Genomic DNA, 21,357 nt, shown 5'->3' with positions numbered 1-21,357 from the left:
GGTCAGCAGGGCAGTGCTGGCACATCCCCCCTGGCCCTGCAGCTCCCAGGGAGTCTCCCGTGCCAGGCCAGGGCTCAGAATGCTGTGTGTGCCTGAGTGATCCCAGAACAGCCCAGGCAGTGCAGGGAGAGGTTTTCATGCCGTGGCTTTGCCAGCATTCCCTCAAAGGCCAGAGAGCTCCAGAGCAGAACAGCTTCAGTGAACAAGCACTCAGCCCCTGCAGGCCCCTGGCCTCCAGGATGGCTCCATTTGCCATGGATCCATCATCAGGGAGCAGGAGCTGAGTTAGAAACGGGCTCCCTGAGCCTGGACCACCTCCCAGTGCCCAGACAGCAGCAGAGCAGAGGGGGCTGAGCCCCACTGAGCCCGGGCTGTTGGTAGAGGGAGCAGCCTTGGCCAGCAGCTGCTTCTCTCCCTGTGTGGCAGTTGTCACCTTGCAGCTCTCAGTCTGTGGCAATAGAACACAGTGCTGAGTGTCACAAGGGGAGCACCTGGGCAACAAAGTCCTGTGCTCCTGGGCCAGGGAGTTTGGCAATTGCCAAACCCTGTTGGAGCTTTGTGCCTGCACTGAATGGATTTCAAAGCTCCTATAGGTGCAGGGGAAGGAAACCACAGAATCACAGTATGGTAAGGATGGAATGGACCTTAGAGATCATCTAGTCCCAAGGCCCCTACCATGGGCAGGAACACCTCCCCATAGAGCAGGGAGCTCCAAGCCCCATCCAGCCTGGGTTGGAACACTTGCAGGGCTGGAACCTCCACAACATCCCTGGGGAACCTGCTCCCGTGCCTCACCACCCTCACAGGGAAAATTTCTTCCCGAATATCTCACCTAAATCTCCTTTCTCTCCATTTCTACCCATACCTCCATGGCCTGTCACTACAGGAACCAGAGATGTTTTAAACTCAGCAAACTGGTGGCTCAAATTGGAAAGCAGCCCAGGGAATGGGTTAGAAATTGCAAGTCAGCCTCAGGGGATATGTCCTGAGGGAAGAGAAGGGTCCATATCTTCTCCTGCAGCATCAGGAGCTGGTTGCATCCAGCTCAGAGTTGGGGACTAGCACTGAGGCAGCCTGGAAAATCCAGTGTAGCAGAGGGAATGATTGTACTGCAATGGACATCTCTCCCCAGGCTGTGAGAGCAGGCTGCCCCTGCAGCTCAGAGGGGAAGGCCAAGGACCCTTGGTTGAACTCAGCTCTCCTACTCTGAACCTTGGGAACGTTTTCGTCAACACCCCCCATGTCTATGAGGTGAGCAGCAGGGCTTGGGATGGATCCTGATGGCTTCTGAGGCAGCAGCAAGCCTGGTGCAGCTGTGGAATTGCTGCCAACCTGGGCAGCTGTGAGCAGGGAATATTTGATGGACTGCTCAAATCTGGGGGGACACAAAGGTGTGTCAGTTGTTCCTGAAGCCCCAGTCCCTGCTTTTGGGCAGCCTTCCTTAGGGATCAGCTGGGAGGCTTCCTGCAAAACAACTCCTTGGCACATGAAACCAAGCCTGGGTCAAAAAGCTGCATGTTCAGAGGCTTTTGTGGCAGTGCCAGACACAAGGCACCTTTGGACTGGGCTCTGCAGAAGCAGCTGCACCAAAGTGGCTGCCTTTGAGCTTCAGCCCACTGCCAACAGCTGCCAGCCAAGTGTCTTCTGCTTATTGCTGCAATCACAGGAAATCCTTGGGAGTTCTCTCCCTTGCTGACCAGTCCCTCACAGCACTTCAACCTCGGTGCATCTCTGGCTCTAGAAAGAGAAAAGTGATCCTGGGAATAAAGCAAAGGGTTTTTCTACCTATTTGTCTCCCCCCCAGTAGAGTCAAGCTTGCAAAAACTTCATGAGGCACTGCATCATGGCAGACACTTTCAAAATCTTGGCTGTGGATGGGAAAGACACGCTGAGATTTGTTACAAACGATGGTGCTCTCTGTACATTTTGACGCTGATGCCTCATTCTCAATGTATTGTTTTCATGGTCTGGGAAAAGGTGAATGAGCAGATGGTGCTGTTGGAGCTGTGCTCACTGGGGCAGCAGCAGCTCTGGGGTGATTCCCTAGGCAGCTGCAATCAGCCCACGTTGCTCTCAGCGCCAGCTCTCAATGCGCTTGGTGCTGCTGAGCAGAGGGGCACTGCTCTGTGCCCATGGGATAAGCCCAGGGTGACTGCAGTTCTGTGGAGTTGCCACTGCTCTGCATGAAAACCCAAAGGCAGAAGTTGTCCTGTTGAATCTTTGGACTTCTGCCATTCAGCAGCACAAAGCATCTTCTGCCTTTTCTGGGTGTTCATTGCATCATTAGACAATAACACACAAGAAGGGGAGATTCCACACGTATTTCCATTTTGCTCTCTTGCTGCTGCAGGTGAAACTGATGAACCCAGGAGCTATTGATGCTCCCTTCACCTGTCTCCCTTCAGCCACCAACCTGGGCTTGTGTTTCAAGTTTGCCCCCGAGGAGGGCATCATTGCAGCAGGTGGGAGCCAGGCTGTGCAGATCTCCTTCAGTGCCACCGTGCTGGGGAGCTTTGAGGAGGAGTTCCAGTTCAGTGTGGCTGGATCTCCTACGCCTGCCATCCTGACCATCAAGTAAGGACCCTGGGAGCTGGGTGGGCACATCTGTAGCTGTCTCTGGGACATCCCCCACCTGCCTCCTTTTGGGGTGGAGCAGAGGAGAAAGGTGTTTCCTGAGGTCTGAATCTCTGCTCTGCCGCTGGCATTGCTTTGGTGTCAGGCTGCCTCCTGCCCTGTGTGGTGGCTGGGAGCTGGAATGACTCGTCCCTGCAGGGATCTCCCTGTGCCTTGGGCCATGGCAGGCAGTGGGATGGATCAGCTTTGGGCAGCAGCTGCTCTGGGATGTCCCACCTGAACACCCAGCAAGGCCCCCAGGGCTTTGCAGATAGGCCAGCCTGGCTGATTCTGCAGCAGCAGCAGCAGTGTTTGTAAAACCTTGTGTGAATAATCCATGCCAGATGGGCAGCAGCAGCCTCAGCTCACCTCTCATGGCCATGCTGTGGGGCACAAGCTGTGCCCCCAGCTCCTGTGCCCAGAGGGCTCTGGTGCCTCCTTTGCACAGCCAGCAAAGCGCTGATGTGGGAGTCAGGAACTGTGGGCTGGTGCCATGGCAAGAGACAATCCTGGCCCAGCCACAGGGAGAAGGGCGGATCATAGGGGAGGCAGAGCTCAGTGCTCAGCACCACAGCAGCGTGAGGCCTTGTCCCTGCCAGCCTGAGCCATGTGCTGCAGGATAATGGAGTGGAAGCAGGAGAGCTGATGCTGGCTGCTCTGCAGCTTTGGAGCTGGGCTGCTGCTCTTGGGCAGCACTGGCTCAAGGCAGTGAAGAAATGAAAGCAATCTGCACCTGATGATACCAATGAGATAAGGGAGATGGGTAAAGAAGAACAAGGAAGTTATTCCTTAGCAAGAGAAAAGTGGTGAGCAGGTCTGCCCATAGTGCAGAAACAAATCTGCTGGCTTTGTTTTTGGAGGAAAAGTGCTGCTTTTTTCATTTGGAAATCAAGAGGGAACCTTTCACCATCAAATAATTGATTCTCCTCTGTCCCTCCCCCAAAATGGCCATGGGGTGTTTGTGCATAAGCAGCTTTCTCCTTGAGCAGGGGCAGGTGTCTCTTGTTGAGATGTGCAGAGCAGAGCCAGGGGCAGTCCTGTGAGTACAATAGAGGACACAGCTGACTGGTTCTTGATTTTGAACCAAAAGGCAGAGTGGGCACTGATTGGCATCAACCATGAAATCAACTGGTGAATGTTGTGCAGCTTCAAGTGCTGATTTCAGTGGATGTTGGTGGCTTTTGGAGTGTGTCTGCTGAGTTCAAGGGAAGGTGAGGTGCTGTGCTAGATTCAGGACAGCCAAGTTTGGTTGTTGAAGCTCTTGCTCTTGGCTGTGCCAGCTGGTGCACTGCTGACAAGCTGGTCCTTTCCTCTAGGATTCATCTGTGCCCTGGGTAGAACTGTTGCTGCTCTTTTCAGAGGATGTTTGGGAATGCCCTGGATTCATATCTCAGAAAGTGTCTGTAATGATTGTGTGGGTCAAACTCTCTTGAGAAAGCTCCTCCATGGGAACAGCAGTTGCAGCTCAGAAGGAGCAAAGCAGGGAAGCTGTGGTTGGAAGGGCTGCTTACAGAAGTTAGTGGGGACACCTTGATGTCCATGCCATTGCAGATGGGGAAACTGAGGCACGGAGCCATGTCTGGGTGTGTGTTCAGGGTCCTTCATGGGACCCCCAGCAACCCGGGGGCTTCTCCTGCCTGCCCTGTGCCCAGAGCCCATCAGGGGCTGTTGGCTGCTGCCCCTTGGCTGGAGCTGCCTCCTGTGCCCAGGGCCCTGTGCTGAGCACACGGGGCTGTGTTGGTTGGAAACCCCGGGTGCCCTGAGCCCGGGTTTTGTGCCCCCGAGCCACGACAGCCGGAGCTTTGCAATGCCTTTAACCGAGCCATTGCCTGCTCTGTCCTCGGCCTGCAGGGGCAGCGTCACTGCACCGAGTTTACACTTCGACCTCGCTGAGCTCGACTTCGGGGACATCTCCTTTGGTGAGTGTTCCCTGGGCTGGGACACAGCCTCAGGGATGTGTGCCTTCCAACAGAAAAGCATCCCTCACTCCTGCTCTGCCCCAGCAGCCTCTTCAGGCTGTGAACTGCAGGGCTGCTGCTGCTGCTGCTGCTGCCTCAGGGGGCATTTTGCCATTGTGAGATCCAGTGGAAGCAAGGAATAGAAAGGCAGAATTTTCTGGTGTCTCTGTGCTGCTTTAAAAGACAGATGTCTGCCAAGGAAGGTGGGAATCTTGCTGCAATGGAAAGATGAGCCCCTCCCTCCAAATGATTATCCCTTCGAAATGACAGGGCTCCCAGGCAAAAGTGTGGGAAAAGGAATAACAGTTCTTTGCTAGACTGTCTCAGGAGAGCACAGACAAGAAGGCAAGGACAGACATTTCCCAGATGCCAAGTCCTGTTTTTCCCCTTTGGTGGAGTTCTGGTGACAGCAGGAGGAGCTGTGGGCTCTGGCAGGCCAGGGATCCCCCCCAGCCGGTGCGGGAAGGGAAGGGAAGGAGGAAATGCTCCTTTTGCAAAGCCCCAGAGGGCAGGGGGATGCGGGCAGTGCCCAGCAGCAGCAGCAGCAGCAGCAGCGGGGCAGGCAGGCAGGGTCGGTGCCAGCGCTGAGCTGCAGCCAGGGCAGCCCCGGGCCAAGCACAAACCTCCCGCAGCAGCAGCGGCCGAGCTGCGACCCCCGAGCGGGAGGAAGGGAAGCTCCGCTCCCTGCCCAGCCTCAGCTCCCACTGCACAGCCGCCCACGGCATCACGCCACAACTCCCAAGAACCCCCAAGGGAAAAGCCCAGCCCCAGGGCCAAAACCGCCCCAAACCCCCCAGAACCCCTGTCCCCCTTCCCAGACCCAGGGCAACGTTCACTGCCAAGCCTAAAGCCAGAACAATGAAGTTCATGAACTTCTGAAGGAAACTCATTGCCTTTCTTGAGCTGCTTCTTCCCCAGCCTGCATCACCACGGAGGCACGTGTCAAGTTGACTTTGGAAGGAATGAAAGAAGAAAGGCAACAGATGGAAATATGGTTCTGAAGCAGGAGATTGATCCTGCTGAATCCATTTTCATTCCTAAGGGCTCTTCGGCTGAAGGCAGCTGTTGTATTTTTGCTTCTTTGTAACTCTTGACTGTTGTCTGCATGTGCTGGCCTCAGTCTCCTTGGAGGTTTTGACATCTGGGTTTGTCCTTTTTGTGCCTCTCTTGCCTCCCTGCTGGAGTCCCTGCTGGAGCTGGCAGTGGTCACTTGGATGGGCACAGAGAAGCTCTGGGCTGCAGCTGCAGTTGTTTTTCCTCCCCATCTGTGTCCCATTGACTCTTGGTGAGCAGGCCTGGGGAGAAGTCTCCTGCCCACAGAGCTGGCCAGCCCAGCCAGATGTGCAGTGCAGAGCAGGCTGTGGCTGCTCTGCGCGCTCTGCAGGACATCCCCACCATGAGTGGCTGTATCTCTGGCTTTGCAGGATGGAAAGCAAATCTCAGAGCCAAAGTGGGGTAAACCCTTGCAGGCAGCACTCTCAGTGAGCAGCACGGCTGTGATGTCCCTGTTTGTGGGCTGAGGTGGGACCTGGTTCCTGATTGCTAATCTCAACGCAAGGCTCGGCTGTGCCCCCAGCTGAGCGGGCTCTGAGCTGTCACGTGCTCAGTCTGTTTGGCCCAAAGCAAGAGATGCCTTAAGGATCCTGCAGAGAGAAGCTGCATTAGGGTTCTTTGCCTCACGTTCTAGTTGCGGATTCCATCCTCACTTTCTTTTGCTGTAGCTTCTTCTTACTGACAACTCACTCTTTATATGTCTTGAAAAAGGTGGGAGTGTTGGCAGGCTGAGCAGGGAATTGGACAGCTTGAATTCTCAGAGTAAATGCTGGGTCTGGGTGCACACTCATCACTGAGAGAGAACTGGTGCTGGTTTGGGGCAGGTGAGGGAGCTTGGCCCCATCACAAAGAGAGAAGCTTGCAGTGTTCAGCAGGGCTAGGAGTGGACATTTTCAAGGCTGCAGTCTGGAATCTGTGTCAAAGGGAGCTAAGTGACGATTAATTCCTCACGCAGCTTCTGGGTGAGCTGTAGTTCAGATCATAGAGAGCTCCACTCCAATGCCACTTTGATCCTGCCAGGATCTTGCCCCCAGGATCATGGCCTGCTGGGTGCCTGAATGGATATTTGTGTCCTTGCCCAGGCTTTCCCTACACGCAGCGCTGCCGCCTCACCAACAGCTCCACGGTGCCCCTGACGTTCCAGCTCCGCATGTCGGACGATGGCACGCAGCCGGCTGTGGACAGCGTGGATCAGATCCGCAGGGACACCGACCCGGCCTGGAGCAAGGGAATCCATTTCCATGTGGAGCCCAGGGAGTTCACCATCAATCCCAGCGGAGGCACCATCCTCCCCCAGGGACACCGGGACATCGAGGTACGGCAAGAGCCCAGCCACAGCCGCTGCAGCACCAGGGCTGGAGCTGCACTGCAGGGTGGGAGGGCTTTAGCTCTGGTGCCAGCTTGGAGCATGCTGGCACTGAGAGATATGCACTGCTGGGATGCCTCTGCTGGCTGGCTTACTCGGGATGTTCCTCAAAGAGCACTGTTTGCTTTCCAAAATCATATGCCTGAGTTCACAGACCTTATGGTCAAGGCCTGAAGCCATTCTTGTGTTTTTGAGAGCGATTGATTTGATTGCAATGGGGCAGAGCAAGGATGAGGGCAGAAGGTGGCTGTTAGAGAGATGTCATTGTATCAAGCAGTGAGCTTTTCTTTGTGGTGTCATTTCCCCCCTCCTGGGCAGCAGAATGATTTGTGTTCACTGCAGGAAGCTCCAGTGGAGACAAAAAAATCTGCAGCCATGTGTAGCGGTTCAAATTTATTGTATTGATTCCTTGTTAAGTGGTTTGTTCTGTGGTACCCCGTGTTCTCCCTGAGTTGGTTTACCCCTGGGTTTTAGCCTCCCTCAAAGCTGTCCCTCATGCCATTCCCTGCCCCTTGTTCCAGCTCTTTCCCTGCCTGTCAAACCCAGCCCCTTTTGTTCCCCAACCTTCTTTGCCAATTTAACCTGGAGCCAATCCCTGTCTGCAATGCCCCTTTGGAATTCCCCTATTCCTGGAGGCCCCATTGGCCCATGTGAGCCATCCTCCCCACCCTCCTACCCAAAGTGGCCCCAGACACTTGATGTAATCCCCTCAGTGCTCCCCTGAGGATTCCCTTTTGGCTTGCTGTTTGTATTCACCCTCTGATTTGTATCTGTACAAAAGCCCTTGCACGGGAGTGTCCAGGGCTCTTTTGGCTTTGACCCTTTTGCTTGGAATAAACCCTTCCTTGTGGAACTTCAAGACAGAGATCCTCCTCCTTTCTCCTCTGCCTGGTCCCGTTGGTGGCTTGTCTCTTGCGGCGTAGAGCAAGAGGCTCTGAGGGTTCTGCCTGTGGTCAATGCCCAGCCTGGGGCAGTTCTGAGGGTTCTGCCTGTGGTCAATGCCCTCCCTGGGGCAGTTCTGAGGGTTCTGCCTCTGGTCAGTGCTCACCCTGGGGCAGTTCTGAGGGTTCTGCCTCTGGTCATTGCCCAGCCCGGGGCAGTTCCCCACTCCTGGCGTGGGGCCGGAGTTCTCAGAGCCAGCCTGGGGTCAGGGTCCAAGGGCAGCCATGAACTGCCCAGCACCTGCTGGGCCACACTTTGCCCTCAGCCTCCTGCTGTAAAGCTGAACTCGTTGTGGTCGAGTCAGATTTCCTCGGCATGGATGTCTTTGTAGTCAGATGAGAAATTGGCCCCTTAATTTGAATGCAGTGTTGCATGGAGCTGTAGTCTAATGTTTTAACGTAGCTGACCTGACATAGGAAGGGGACCAGGACACCAGGTGGTTCATCACAGGTCCAGTTTATTGAAGAAAGCTTCAAACACTTATACAGCAAATAATAAGCTTATGAATATTCTGTAAGCCAAGCAATCTATTGGTTAAACTATACCATTAACTCTTCCTCATTCCTTAGGGGTTACATCTCTCTTTTCTCATGTCTCTCTCACTATTTGTTATCCTACTACAGCTAGGCCCAAGGACACGCTATCTCACAGGTGCAGGACTTGGAATTAGCCACAGTCTTGTACTTTTCCATTCTCTAGTCTCCTAAATTTCCCAACACTGACCTGTGCCCTTATAGCAAGGTGTGTTTAACAAATGTGGTATTGCCAGAAGGCTTTTGTTACTCTGAGACTGTGCTCTACACATGGAGCAGCAGAAGAATGAAGGGCAAATCCTCCCTCAGGAACTGGAGGTTATCACCCGTGGGTAATGAGCTTTTGTAAGGAAGCATTAACTGTTCTTCTCTTCCACCAGGTGACCCTGTGCTCCAACACGGTGATGGAGTTCTACCGGAGATTGCTGGTGGACCTGGAGGGTATTGGCAAGGGAGTGGCATCCCTGATCATCACAGCCAGGTACCAGCCCTTGCCTGGCCTCCCCCAGGCACTGCCTTGCCCAGGCTGTGCTGGCTGCAGCTGCCAAGGAGAAGTGCTGCTGAATGCCCTCATGTTGTGCCAGCTGGACACGAGAACAGCAGTGCTTGGGCAGCAGCCCGTGGTGAAAAGCACGTTTGCTCACAGCCCAGCACGGTCCTGGGCCCTCTTCTAAAGGCACCAGGAATTATATCATTGATTGGCCTTGTTTTTGGTGCTTGAGGTGGAACAAATTTCCTGAGGGCCTCCTCTCCTTCAGGCTGCAAGAGGTGGAGTTGTGCTGGCTGTGAGCATGGTGCACTGGTTTGGGCCACACCAAGCAGCTGCTGAGAGTCAGGCTCTGCCTCTGTCCATGAGGGCACATGGCAGGGGAGAAGTGGCTCCCAGCAAGAGTGGGGAGGGCAAGGTGTGACAAGGGGAAAGCAGCCCTTGATGTGGCAGGTCAGCTCCAGTTTTTGTCCTTCCCTCTGCTTCCCGTTTTGAGCTTTAATGTTGTCAGAGTTGAGAGCAAAAGTCGTTGTTGCTGCAGCAGAATTCCATGCTGCTGTGCTGCTGTGGGTGTCAGTGTGATGCCCAGAGGGATGCAGCTCCCTGGTGCTGTTCCCTGTGCCAGGCAGAGCCATCCAGGCAGTGCCTGGGCTGCCACTGTGTACAGCAGGTGGAGCTGGGGCCAGGCAGTGCCTGGAGCTGTGCAGTGAAGGAGCCAGGGAGCTGCAGGGCCTGGCAGGGGCTGATCAGCCCCTCTGTGGGGCAGCTGCTGTCTCGTGCCCTCCAGGGCTGGGGCAAAGAGCTGAGTTCTCAGGCAGGGCAACAGCACAATGGCAGAGAAGGGAGTCAGTTTTACTGAGACCCTGGAGCTGTGTGTTCCTTGAGCCTTAGGGAGCACTGATCCTTGTTGGGAAGGCTTCCCCAGAGCTCGTGGGTCACTGGCACTGTTGCAGGAGTCCTTGCAAGCCTTCTTGGGTAAAGGAGGGGCTGAGGCAGCTGTGGGGCAAAGTGCTCTGCCTGGGGCGCTTGGCAGCCTCTGGGTGCTGCCTCTCAGGGTTTGCCCCTCCTTGACAAGACATGTGGGAGTGGGAAGAGGTAGAAGGCAATTTATCCCTGTAGGGCTCTTCAATATGCATTTGACAGTGACCAATGGGTTCTGCTCCATTTCACAGTCTTTGGGGGTAGGCATTCTCCATTCTCTCAGTATCTCTGATTGTCCTGGGGTCATCTCTTTGCCCAGATGTCTCGTTCCTGAGCTCCAAGTGTCCTCCCCAGTGCTGCTGTGTGATGAGTGCCACCTGAAGGTGCCCTACGAGAGAAAGATCCTCATTAGGAATCCCAGCCACCTTCCTGGCTGCTACGGGCTTATTCCCCAGGTTTGGCATCACATCCACCTCCTCCTGTCAAATATTCCTGAGGAGATTATTAGGGGAACCAAGGGTTTGGATAAGACCTTGCTGCTTTCTATTCAGTCTTAAAGATCTGCTGAGAGCAGGATCCTACCAAACTGTAAACTTTAGGAGGCAGTTTAAGCTCCTGAAAAAACAGTTGATGCTCTAGTCCTCAGGGTGTTTTCCTGTGGGAGATCTTAGAGGGTTGTGAAAAGCTGCTGCACCCACAGACACCAGTGCCTTTGCTGGCAGCCTCCTTGCAGGATCCCCTGGGAGTGCTAACCCTACAATTCTTGCATCTTGTTTGTGCCTTTGACCTTTGTCCTGGGGAGCTTTAAAGGTGTGTGTAAGTTTCTGTTGTGGTGGATGTTAAGGAGCCTACAGTTTCTTGAGAGGTCCCTCTGAATCTGCGTTTCATTGTGTCCCTTCCAGAAGCGCAAGGAGGACTCTGCTGTGCTCTACTCCAGCCCCAAGCCCTGTGGGATTGTGCAGCCCCAGAGCACAGCAGAGATCCCAGTTGTGGTGGCAGTGCAGGCCCTGGGCACTCATCGCACCAACGTTCTCATCGGCGTGTTCGGGGATGAGAGAAACCCCCTGGTGAGGGCAAGGGGAGATGTGAGCCTGTGTGCAGCTGCTCCTGGCAGGGTGCACAGGGACAGGGATTCTGCCGGGGAAAACAGGCACAGGCTGCTGGGGAGAAGGACAGGAGGGACGGGGGCACAAACAGCTCCTGCCTTAGAGGTGGGAATCTCAGTGTCTGACACAGAATGGAGTTGGGCTCAGCTGGAATCCAGGGGGCATTTGAGGTCATTATTCTTTCAAATGCTGGTAACTTTGGAAACATCTGTTTGAAAATGTCATCTCTCTGAGCGCAAGAGAGGATGTCAGAAGTCTTCTGGGAACCTTGAGCTTTCTGTAAAAGAAAGGAAAGCTGGCATTTGAAGAGTGGTTGCAAGGACTGAAACTTCGATTAAAACATATGGAAATGGCAATGCCAAATTCCCCGGATGGCACCAAACATCTGAACCCGGGCCGTCGTGGCACTGCCTGTAAATCAGTGAACAGGAAGGAAAGGCAATGCAGGCTGTGCCAGGGAGCCTGAAGTTTGAGCAAACAGTTGCTTTTAACTATCAGGCTGCTTCCCTTAAAGAGGAGGGTTTCTCCCCACCAGAAGAACCAGTTGTTTAACCGTCAGGCTGGTCTTACCTAGAGATTTCTTGCAAAGATAAAACCTTTCGGACAGTAACTTTTAGTTTGAAAGGTTCTCTTAGCTTAATCCTTTTCAATTTGGAGGTGAACATGTAATTTTCTTTTTCCCCAAAAGCCCAGCATTTCAGCTGGAGAGTGGTAGCTGTCCCTAAAGAAATAACTTGAGCAGGGTTGAGCTGTTGAAGGTTTTTTAGGTTTCTCTGTTGTGCTTTGTTTTGGGTTTTTTAAAATCTTTCTTGCTTGCTTCCTGGAACAGAGAGCACAATTACGGAGCTCAGGACGGCTGGCAGAAATCTCCCCAAGCCCAAGGCTGGCAGAGCTTGGCAGGATCCCAGCACCACAGCCTGTGTATGTATGGATGGAAGGAAGGATGGATGGGGAATGCGACCTGAGTCACCTGGGAGTGTTGTAAAATGTCAACCAACCCCCCAGCGGTGTCAGGGGAACATTCCTGATAAATCCCTGGTGGAGCTGCAGAGTTTCTGGCCTTGGGCACTGGGTGGGCTGTGCTGGCTGGGCACTGGCTGGGTCTGCCCCTCGGTGTCTCAAATCTCACCTTTTTGCTGCCTTCTCTGTCTTTTCCTCTCCCACTGTGCTTTTTGCATCCCCACCAGGTGTAAATGCCTGTCCTCTGTAATTGCTCAATGCGAGCAGTTGCAGCTGCTGCAGCACCTCAGTGCCATCCCTGGGCTGCCTTTAGAACAGACCTGCCCCAGCCTGGATTGGGAAGGGCTGGATCAAACCATTTCTCAGTCCAACGAGCCAGCACCCAGCCAGGGGCTGCATCCTGGCCAGGAGCTGCTCGTGCAGGTGTCCCTCCCTCCCTCTCTCCCACTGCAGGTCCCTGTTCATAGTTATTTATTTTCCAGAGATGAGCTCCACCCACCTAAATTCAAACCCCAGCCACCGAAGGAGAGGAGAACCAGTCTGGATTGTGCGGCAACTCGATGGAGGCACTTCAGGACTGGGCAGGAGGAGGCAGCCAGAGCCCTGAAAGAAGTGCAGGATTTTACCCACTCTTCAGGAGCAGAGGTAGATTTTCTTGTACACCGACTGCTTGCTTTGCCTCCCCAGCCTGCCAGCACCAAGTCCTGCTCATGCTGAGCTCCCTTTTTGCTGCCCTGCTGTGCTGTGCCCTGACAGTGGGCTGGGCAGCAGGGCCAGTGGCTGGACATGGGCTGAGGGGGAGGGAGAAATAGGAGAGTTTTCCTTGGAGAAGCTGGCTCAGATCCTACAGGCCTGTGCTGAGTGTGGGATTTTTTTGCCTTGTTTCCTTCCCAGTGTAAGATGAGGCTTTTCTCTGCATCATCATGGTAACACCTCCAGCTTCCCTCACAGAGCAAGCTGGGATTATGCTGATCTCCATGGACCCTCTTCCCAAGGCAGCCAGACTCCCTGTTTGCAGGGCTCTGCTTTCACCCAGAGCTGCTATTGCACTGCTGGCCCTGGAGCTGTCTGACAAAGGCAGACTTTGCAGAGGGGCTGTCTCTTCCTCCCAGCACAGAAAATGGCTTGTTTTTTGGGTGCCAGCACCAAATCCTGAGCACCCTCACCTGCCTCGAGGCTTGGAGGGATTCAGGTGCTCCCTGGACGTGGCGCACACTGCCCTGGGAGCAGAGAAGGCAAGAGGGAATCTGACTCCCTTGCCCATTGTCAGTGTGGCAAGCAGGGCTGGAGCTGCCAGTGCCACTGGGGGCCCTCAGCATTGGCCACAGAGGGGCCTCCCATCCCTGCAGGCCATCGCAAAGTGCTGCTGGAGCAGCTGCTTGTTGGAGAGGCCGTGCAGGACACGTTGCAGGGCTGCCCAAGGATGCTGTGCAGCACCTGTGGAGGGCACTGCTCCCCCTGGAACTCCTCAAGTGCTCCACAGGAAATTGTTGCAGGAGATTTTGCTGTAGCACCTTGAGAAAGAAGCATTTAAATCAGAGAGAGAGGGGAAGAGCCTCAGGAGTCAGATGAGCTGGGCTGGACTCCTTCCCTCAGCTCCAAGAGCTCTCACTCTGAGTCTCCTCCTTTTCTAAAAGCAGGAAGTTTTGAAACTTTGTAATGGCAAATTGTGCATCAGAGAGAATTTCTACTGCCAGGAGACATCCTAGTTCACTTTCATGTAATGTACTAATTAATGCATTGTGCTGTGAGTATGGGAGAAGATTTTCCCCATGGTCCCTGCACTGGTCAATGGCATGGATGCAGGATGAGGTGAGGGTGATTCTGGCAGTGTTTGGGGAATAGGCCCCTCTGGCTACAGCTCCAAGATGCTCTTCTGCATCCATTTCCATGCTCAACACCTCAATCTCTCTTGTCTTCCATCCAGGCTTTCAATATCCTGCCACTGCCAGGTGTGCTGCAGCCAGGAGAGAGCCAGCAGGTCACCTCCACCTTCTCTGGCCACCTCAACACCACCTGCAATGTCCCGGAGCTGTGCCACATGGAGGGAGGCTCCACCTCTGAGGTGCTGGTGCCCAGGGCGGCCTCACGTGTCAGCTCCTCCCTGAGCCCCCAGGAGATCAACTGTGGCTCTCAGGCCTCTCTCAGGGACAGGTGAGTCAGCCTTCCGTGGGTTCCTGCTCTGCCACGGGTTATTGTCCCTGCAGGGCTTCCCTGCTCCAAGGCCTCTGAGCTCAGAGGAGCTGCAGAGCAAAGGCCAGCAGCAACATAGGGATGGCCACTCTGAGCTCCCTGGCTGCCAAGAGAGGAAGGACCTTCTTCTGTTGAGACAGAACATCATCTTCTCTATTTGAGTGCTGAGCCCTCCTGGCTTAGCTGCTGCCTGCGGGGAGCTGGGCTCTGGGCCTGCCTTGGCACCGCATTTAGAGGTGTCTTGAAGTCCATGGTGTTGAGTGGCATCTTCTTCATCATCTGCCTTCTTCACCAGAACAGTGGGATTGTGGTATGGGCAGGCGTGGGGCACAGAGCAAACCTTGCTTTGGGTCCTGCTCCTGCCACAGATGAAGTCCTTGCACTGCTGATCTGCCAGGGTTCTCCTTATGGTGGCATAGCAGCCAGAAAAACTCCTGTGCTTTAGGCTCCCCTGCAGCTGCAGCCGTAGGCAAGCACAGGAGAAGCTCAGCTCCAGCAAGGCAGCCCAGCTCAGGACACACAGGCCAAGTGTGGAGCTGGGAGTGGAGGTGCTTAAAGCAAGCCTGTGCATCAGGACTTCTTCAGGCCAGGCTGAAGTTGGTTTCATGGGGAGGAGACGGACGAGGCTGCTTCCAGTGGTTTCCATGGCAGCCAGCACTGGTTTGCTTGGTCCCAGCTGGGTTCCAGCAGGAAATCTGCCCGACAAGAGCCTGTCTTGCAGGAGAGGAGTTCCTGCAGCCTTTGCTTTCTGACTGATAGGATTGTTCTCATGAAGGAGCAGGCTAGGAGTCGTTAAAACCGAAGATCACGGGCAGAGACTCTCTAACTAATTAAAGTTAGACAGTGGGATGTTTATTAACACCGGCGGGTGGCACCAGAGCCGTCCCTAAAAGGCGTGACCGCGCTGTCCAAGGTTCTTTGCCCTCTCTTTATTTCCCAAGATCTTACACACAATACATCTGCACAACCCCAGCACCTCCCATCCCTGCTCTGTATTCAAATGAGGTCATTGGTCCTTCACTCCTGTGCAATTCTTCCCTTGAATTGGGTTGGTGTCTCGAATTGGGTCAGTGGTCTTAGGGGATGAAGTCAGGAATGTCTTCATCAGGTCTCTGTGACCCTCTGGCACCATCCAAGGTCCCCTGCTTAGTGATTGATTGACATCAAGCCCAGGTGCTAACCATTGTTCTACTGGTTTCAAGATGTTCTTATAACAGTTCACTTCCTCCACTTCCCTCTCCTAATGGTAAACAATAGAACAATCTGCTCCAGCTTAAGCATCTCATAATCATTAACCTATGGTCTGCCTATCTAACCTACATCCTGATCAATGGGAATTGCTTCTAACCCTCAGCTGAAATCTGAACTCTTTAAAATCATGCTTCAGCTATGCCCAGGGAGAAGGGGGCTGAATGAGCTGAGTAAGAACTGTAGGAGAGCTAAGCAGATGTCAGCAATCTGTGCTCTGCTTTAAACTGGGAAGCCAAGAGACAAAGGGCGTTTCCAGGCACCAGTGCAGAGAGCTGCTGGATCAGCCTTTGGCAGGGGCTGGAGGGGTCTGGCTGTGCCTTCAGAGGGAGCTTGCACAGTCAAGACCTTATGATGGCAAAGCTCAGGTTTGGCCGGTCCTGGAGGTCCCCTTCCACCCATGCCCTCACTTGGGATGTTCCCAACCTCTGTGGGTTGAGGAGAATTCACGGAAATGGCCTCAGGGTCAAGGAATGAAGTGCAGGGCCAGCCAGGACGAGGGAGCCCAAGGTTCTGGTGGGACTCTCAGCCATATTTTCTGTTTTGTCTGCAGAAGGGAGCTGAAGGAGCCAGCTCAAAAGGTCGAGGAGGAGGCAAAAGCCTTAGAGGAGGAAGAGAGGAGGAAGGAGGAAGAGAGGCAGAAGAAGGGAAAGAAGAGTGTCTCTGTTGGCAAGCAACCTCCAATACCAGCAAAGGGGAAAACCAAGACCCGAGAGAATAAGGAAACCAAAATTCCAAAAAAAGAAACCAAAATCCCAGAGAGGAAGGAAAGCAAAGCATCAGAAGGGAAGAAAATCAAAGCATCAGAGAAGAAGGACACCAAAGCATCAGAGAGGAAGGAAACCAAGATCCCAGAGAAGAAGGAAGACAAAGACCCAAAGAAGGCGGAACCCAAAGCTCCAAAGAAGGGAGAACCCAAAGCCGTCAAGAAGGGGGGAACTGAAATCCCATAGGACTAAGCTAAGATGGAGAAGAACTCTTTATTCTTTATTCATACAACTCATTTTACACAGTTTAACAGACCTTGTGTGCACCTTTAGTTCATTCAAAGGTTTCTTATCAGTTAGTCGATTATTGGTTAATAAAATAGATTTTACTTGTGCATCAAATCTCTCTATTGTATTGTTTACCTCTTCACTGATTCTCACGGGACAAATTACTTGTTATTGCAGGTGCATTTGTTTTTCACCCTCAGAATAGAATGGTCACAAAGTCTCATTCTCAAAATAGCTTCACATGGGAACTTGTAACTGCTTAGTTGCACACAGAAGAGATGATAGGCCAGCTATTGATGTGGCTGAACAAGGCTTCATTTCAAAAGGCTTTTCTGTCGCAGACATTTTTTCACAGAAATCCTTTCTTTCAGTTTTCTGTGTCTTCTGGAAGGCTGAGGCCTCAGAGGAGAACATAAACAATTATTATCAGCTTCTGGGGAATGCAACAGGGGCACCTATTTTGATTGGTGATTGGTTCATGTTCCCATGTTTATAATTAAGGGCCAATCACAAAGTGTAAGCCAGGGGACTGAGTCCTTGGCCACAGCTTTGTTGGGATTCTTTTCTATCTCTTCCTAGCTAGCCTAGCTGCTCTGCAAACCTCTCTCCTTATTCTTTCTAGTATAACTATAATGTATTATATCTTATATTAATAAATTCAGCTTTCTGATTCAAGAAACAAGATTCACCGTCTCTTTATCACCAGCAGCGCCCACTCAGGCGCGGTAATATCTGGTGACCCGACGTGTCAGAGCAAAAATTAATTTAATAAGACCAGAGGAGCAAAATTGCTGCACTGGGTAAAATCCTGTATGTGTGGCATTTGATGGTTGCTTTGAAGTGACCAAAGAAAGTGGATTCAAGCCAGGAGCTGAAGAACTGAAGATCCTGATTTGGACAGAGTTCACAGCCAAGGCTGACCACAACAGAACCTTCTTCTGGAAAACCATCAGGAAAGATGATGGAAAAGGGCAGCAGACCTGTGGAGCTGGCCAGAGCAAGCTGGACTCTTTTAGAAGGTACTGTGGGCTTTTCTATCCCTGATGAACCAGCCCTTCATAGCTTGTGGCTGTTCGTTTGGCAGACACATGCCTTGCCAGAAGAGATTCAGTTCTCCGCTTCAGAGGAAAAGCTTATTGCCCTCTGGAAATATTGGTGCAGAGAAGATGGTTGCTTTTTGTCAGAAACAGATATCTATGGGTTCTTTCGATGGGCAAAGCTTTTTGGGTTTTTTACTGATGTCCTGTACGCTTTAGATGTTTTCGTCTGGGAGTGCATGGACTCAATTATCCAGTGCGTCTACAGTCAGGGACGCGTGTTGCCTTCTATCTACCCAGCATTTATAAAGCTTTTCCCAGTCCTGAAGCGCAGAGCAGCTTGTTTTCAATGGATCTCTAACTGTTATGGACAAGCTCCGTTTCCACCGCCCTTGGCAGAAGACCCCATGGGTGATGACTTTGGGCTTTTCGCCCCCCCCGCTTCGCGGCGCGGGGGGCTGAAACTTCGCGGCGCGAAGAAGTTTTTTTTACTCTTGCTCTGGAGCATGCTCAGATGGAGTGTTGTCCTCCCCCCCCTTCTCTCTTTCCGGGGGGATGGGAGTGGCCGCTCAAGCCAGCGCCGGCCTCTCAGACTCCGCCTCCTTCACACATTGGAGCGGCACCGGTCTCCGAGGCTTCCTCCACGCCCCTGCTAGAGCCGTCACTCCAGGAGGTCCCGCCCGCGGTTTCACCGGCCTCCCCGCCCCCGCCAGAGCCTGTGTCGGAGAAGGCAGAAGAGAACAGCACTTTCGGCGATTGACCTGTTGCTAAGCAACAGCGATGCCCCGCCGCTTCTCCCGGCTCCGCTGCTGCCTGTTTGCGCTCCGAAGGAGACTGCGACTGCGCCTCTGCAGCAGACCCCGGAGTCAGCGGCGGGGCACGGCGCCGGCCCCGTGTCGTGCCTGCCGCTGCTTTCAGGGCTGGGGGACGCGGCGGAGGTGGGTTCTCGCGCATCCCCGCCGCTTCAAGCCGAGACAGTCCCAGAGTCAGCGGCAGAAAACGGCGCTGAACCTGCGGGACTCTCGGAGCAGCCCGCGGCTGATCCCACGATCAGCGTGATTCCCTCCTCGGCCGGCTCCTCCGTGGCCAGAGTCACTGCCGCGTTCCAGGCCAGCCCCAGTGTCATCCACAGCCCCGTGGGCCCCCACCCTGGCCCAGCGCCCCCCATGGCCGGCCCGCCAGCCCCGGGCCCGCTCCAGGAAGCGGCCCCAGAGTCTGGTCTCTCCTTCAGTGGAGCGGGGGCTGCCCGCCAGCTGACTCTTGCGGCAGTCCAGCTGCCGGCTTTCAAGCTCGGCGGTTTGGGGGGTGGTGTTTCGGTTGCTGTCCCATAGAGGCTGCCATCTCTGCCGCCCATCTTGTGCCCTAGCGGCGGGGGGGAGGGGGCTCCCGAAAGTTCTGCCTCTGGTCCCCAGCCCGGTGGGGGTGGTGACATGTTGCTGTGGGAAACAAACATTCCCAGACCCGAGATGAAGATTCTCGGGGCAGCTTCTATTTCCCTGCTGCTGGCATGCCTCAGTGGTTTAGGGGAAAGGAAGCGTCTCACTTCCCGTGCTGCCATTGTACTGGCAGCAGGGTTCAGGCCTGTGGATATGCAGAGCCTTCCTCATGGGTTTGGCCTGGGCCGTTGGGCTCAAAAAATTCCTGGGCTGGTCCCACTGCGTGGCCTCCTTATGTTTTTGGGGACTCTGGTTTCTCCTACCGGTCCTGGTCCCCCTTTGTGAGCCAGTTTTGGGGTTCCTGGTCCAGTATGGGCCAGGGCCCCCAGGGCCTTTCCTTGTCTGGCACTGCTCTGCTCTGCTGCTGCTCTTTTGTTTTTCAATTTAAAAAAAAATAAAAATTAAAATTAAATAAAAAAGATTGAAAACAGCGGGCAGCAGCTCTGAAGCATTGAAGGGCCAGAAAGGACATTCCACAAACTGTTTAAAAATTGTGTTATGAGTGTCAATGGTTTTTTGATAACTATTGATGGGATTCCTTTTGCAGCAAGTTGTTTTCAGGACCAAAAAGGACTCTCAGATATTCCAAGGGAAACAACTTTGGCTCTTGGACTGTTCCTGCAACTCAGCTGCATGGACTCAAATTCTCTTTGCATTGTATTTTGCATTTTTCTTATATTGTAGCATTGTTCTAGTGATTTGTTAGTTATTGTATATTCTACAGGTAAAGAAATTTCCTGTTCATTCCACATCAGCATTTTTTTTATTTTATACAATTTAGAAAGGTGAGATGTCGCAGACATTTTTTCACAGAAATCCTTTATTTCAGATTTCTGTGTCTTCTTGAAGGCTGAAGCCTCAGAGGAGAACATAAACAATTATTATCAGCTGCTGGTGAATGCAACAGGGGCACCTATTTTGATTGGTGATTGGTTCATGTTCCCATGTTTATAATTAAGGGCCAATCACAAAGTGTAAGCCAGAGGACTGAGTCCTTGGCCACAGCTTTGTTGGGATTCTTTTCTATCTCTTCCTATCTAGCCTAGCTGCTCTGCAAACCTCTCTCTATATTCTTATTAGTATAGTCATAATGTATTATATATAATATCTTAATAAATCAAGCCTTCTGATTCAAGAAACAAGATTCACCGTCTCTCTATCACCAGCAGCGCCCACTCAGGCGCGGTAATACTTTTCTTCTATCATTATTCTACCTATGACATCCCCCGGTGTGTCCTTGGACCCACATTGTCACAACTGACCCACGGTTCCATGAGGTTCCCCTGTGTCACCATGGTCACTGTCAGAGGCTGGATGAGATCAATGTCCTGAGACACTGTGGGATGAGCTGTCAATCAGTCACACAGTGGGTACAGTGCTAACCCAACCTGATTGCCTGTGTGATCAGAAATCCCACCTGGGGGAGGCTCACAAGGGCCTGGGGGCTTAAAATATAGAGCACAAGGTGAGCCCCTGGTATGGACTCTGCCCTCTCCTGGGGTTTGTGTCTCACCCACACTGGAACCCTAGGAGCTGTTAGTCATATATGTGTCTTTCTATAGAGCTTCTGTCTTTCTGTCTCTCTCTCTTTCTTCTTGTTCTAATGCTCTTTATATGGAACATTTTTGGACACCCTAACAGCTTACGTGTTTTAATGTTTCCAGGATAAATGGGCTAAGTTAATGAAGTTACTGCTATGATTAGTGTTTTATGTGTAATTTGATGTTGCGTTAAATCCTATTCCAAAGTTCTTGATTTTTTGCACTTTGCCAGTAGAATTTTGTGTCATTTTGACCTCTTACAAATATCTGGCTGGTGTTTTTCCTGTGCACCAAATTTGAGTAAAGGTGGCAGATGAATTGGTGAGTTGGCACGCAAGCCCTGAATGGAGCTCCGGGTGCGTGGAGGATCGGGGCAGTGTGAGTCGCGCACAATCCCTGCAGTGGGGGGACACGGGTCCCTAGCGGGGTTTAGGGTGCCCCGAGTACAGCGGCAGCACTGAGTAGAGCCAAGAGGGCCCCAGTGCCCAGGGTGGAATGGCGGTGCTGGGGGTTCAGGGTGCCGCCCTTCAGATAGAAACCGTAAACCCACTGAAGGCCCCTGAGGGGATTGGGGTCACAGGGCAGGGCAGGGCTGGGCTTACAGGGCAGGGCAAGGCTGGACCTGCCCCTTCCTCCCCCACACACAAAATGTTTAGAGCCAGCAATCTCCTCCAGTCTGTCAAAACAGGCAGCGTTGGAGGTGAAATCCCAATTGTGGCCATGGGCACCTGGCTGAGAAGGACAGTTCTTTTCCATGGGAAGGAAAGCACAGAGCCTCAAGGTTTGGAAGGCAAGTGAGAGCCTCAGCAGGCCACGGCCAGCTAGATTGTCAGTAATTGCAGAGTTTGGATTTAGGGAATTTTGGAGGTGGAAACCCAATCTCAGCCATGGGCACCTGGAGAAGCAGACAGTTCTTTCCTTAGGAAGGAGAGCATGGAGCCTTTCCCAATGTTTTGGGGACGGATGAG

The 21,357-nt window shown here is 53.1% G+C and overlaps 1 protein-coding gene across 1 annotated transcript in view; it reads left to right on the top strand.

Annotated features, from left to right (window-relative positions):
- Positions 1–20,298, top strand: part of LOC131561700 (hydrocephalus-inducing protein-like) — a 30,616-nt gene extending 10,318 nt beyond the window's left edge. The window contains exons 8-16 of the mRNA XM_058811072.1: positions 2,406–2,574; positions 4,465–4,532; positions 6,707–6,939; positions 8,846–8,946; positions 10,193–10,305; positions 10,873–10,940; positions 13,867–14,031; positions 18,267–18,548; positions 20,257–20,298. Of these exons, the coding sequence (XP_058667055.1) occupies positions 2,406–2,574; positions 4,465–4,532; positions 6,707–6,939; positions 8,846–8,946; positions 10,193–10,305; positions 10,873–10,940; positions 13,867–14,031; positions 18,267–18,548; positions 20,257–20,298 (1,241 nt within the window). The remainder of the gene's footprint in view (positions 1–2,405; positions 2,575–4,464; positions 4,533–6,706; positions 6,940–8,845; positions 8,947–10,192; positions 10,306–10,872; positions 10,941–13,866; positions 14,032–18,266; positions 18,549–20,256) is intronic.
- Positions 20,299–21,357: the final 1,059 nt, after the last annotated feature.

The sequence above is a fragment of the Ammospiza caudacuta genome, chromosome 10 (genome assembly GCF_027887145.1).
Source record: "Ammospiza caudacuta isolate bAmmCau1 chromosome 10, bAmmCau1.pri, whole genome shotgun sequence".
NCBI classification, from domain to species: Eukaryota; Metazoa; Chordata; class Aves; order Passeriformes; family Passerellidae; genus Ammospiza; species Ammospiza caudacuta.
Note: the sequence above shows the minus strand (reverse complement) of the source record. Positions and strands in the feature narration are given on the sequence as shown.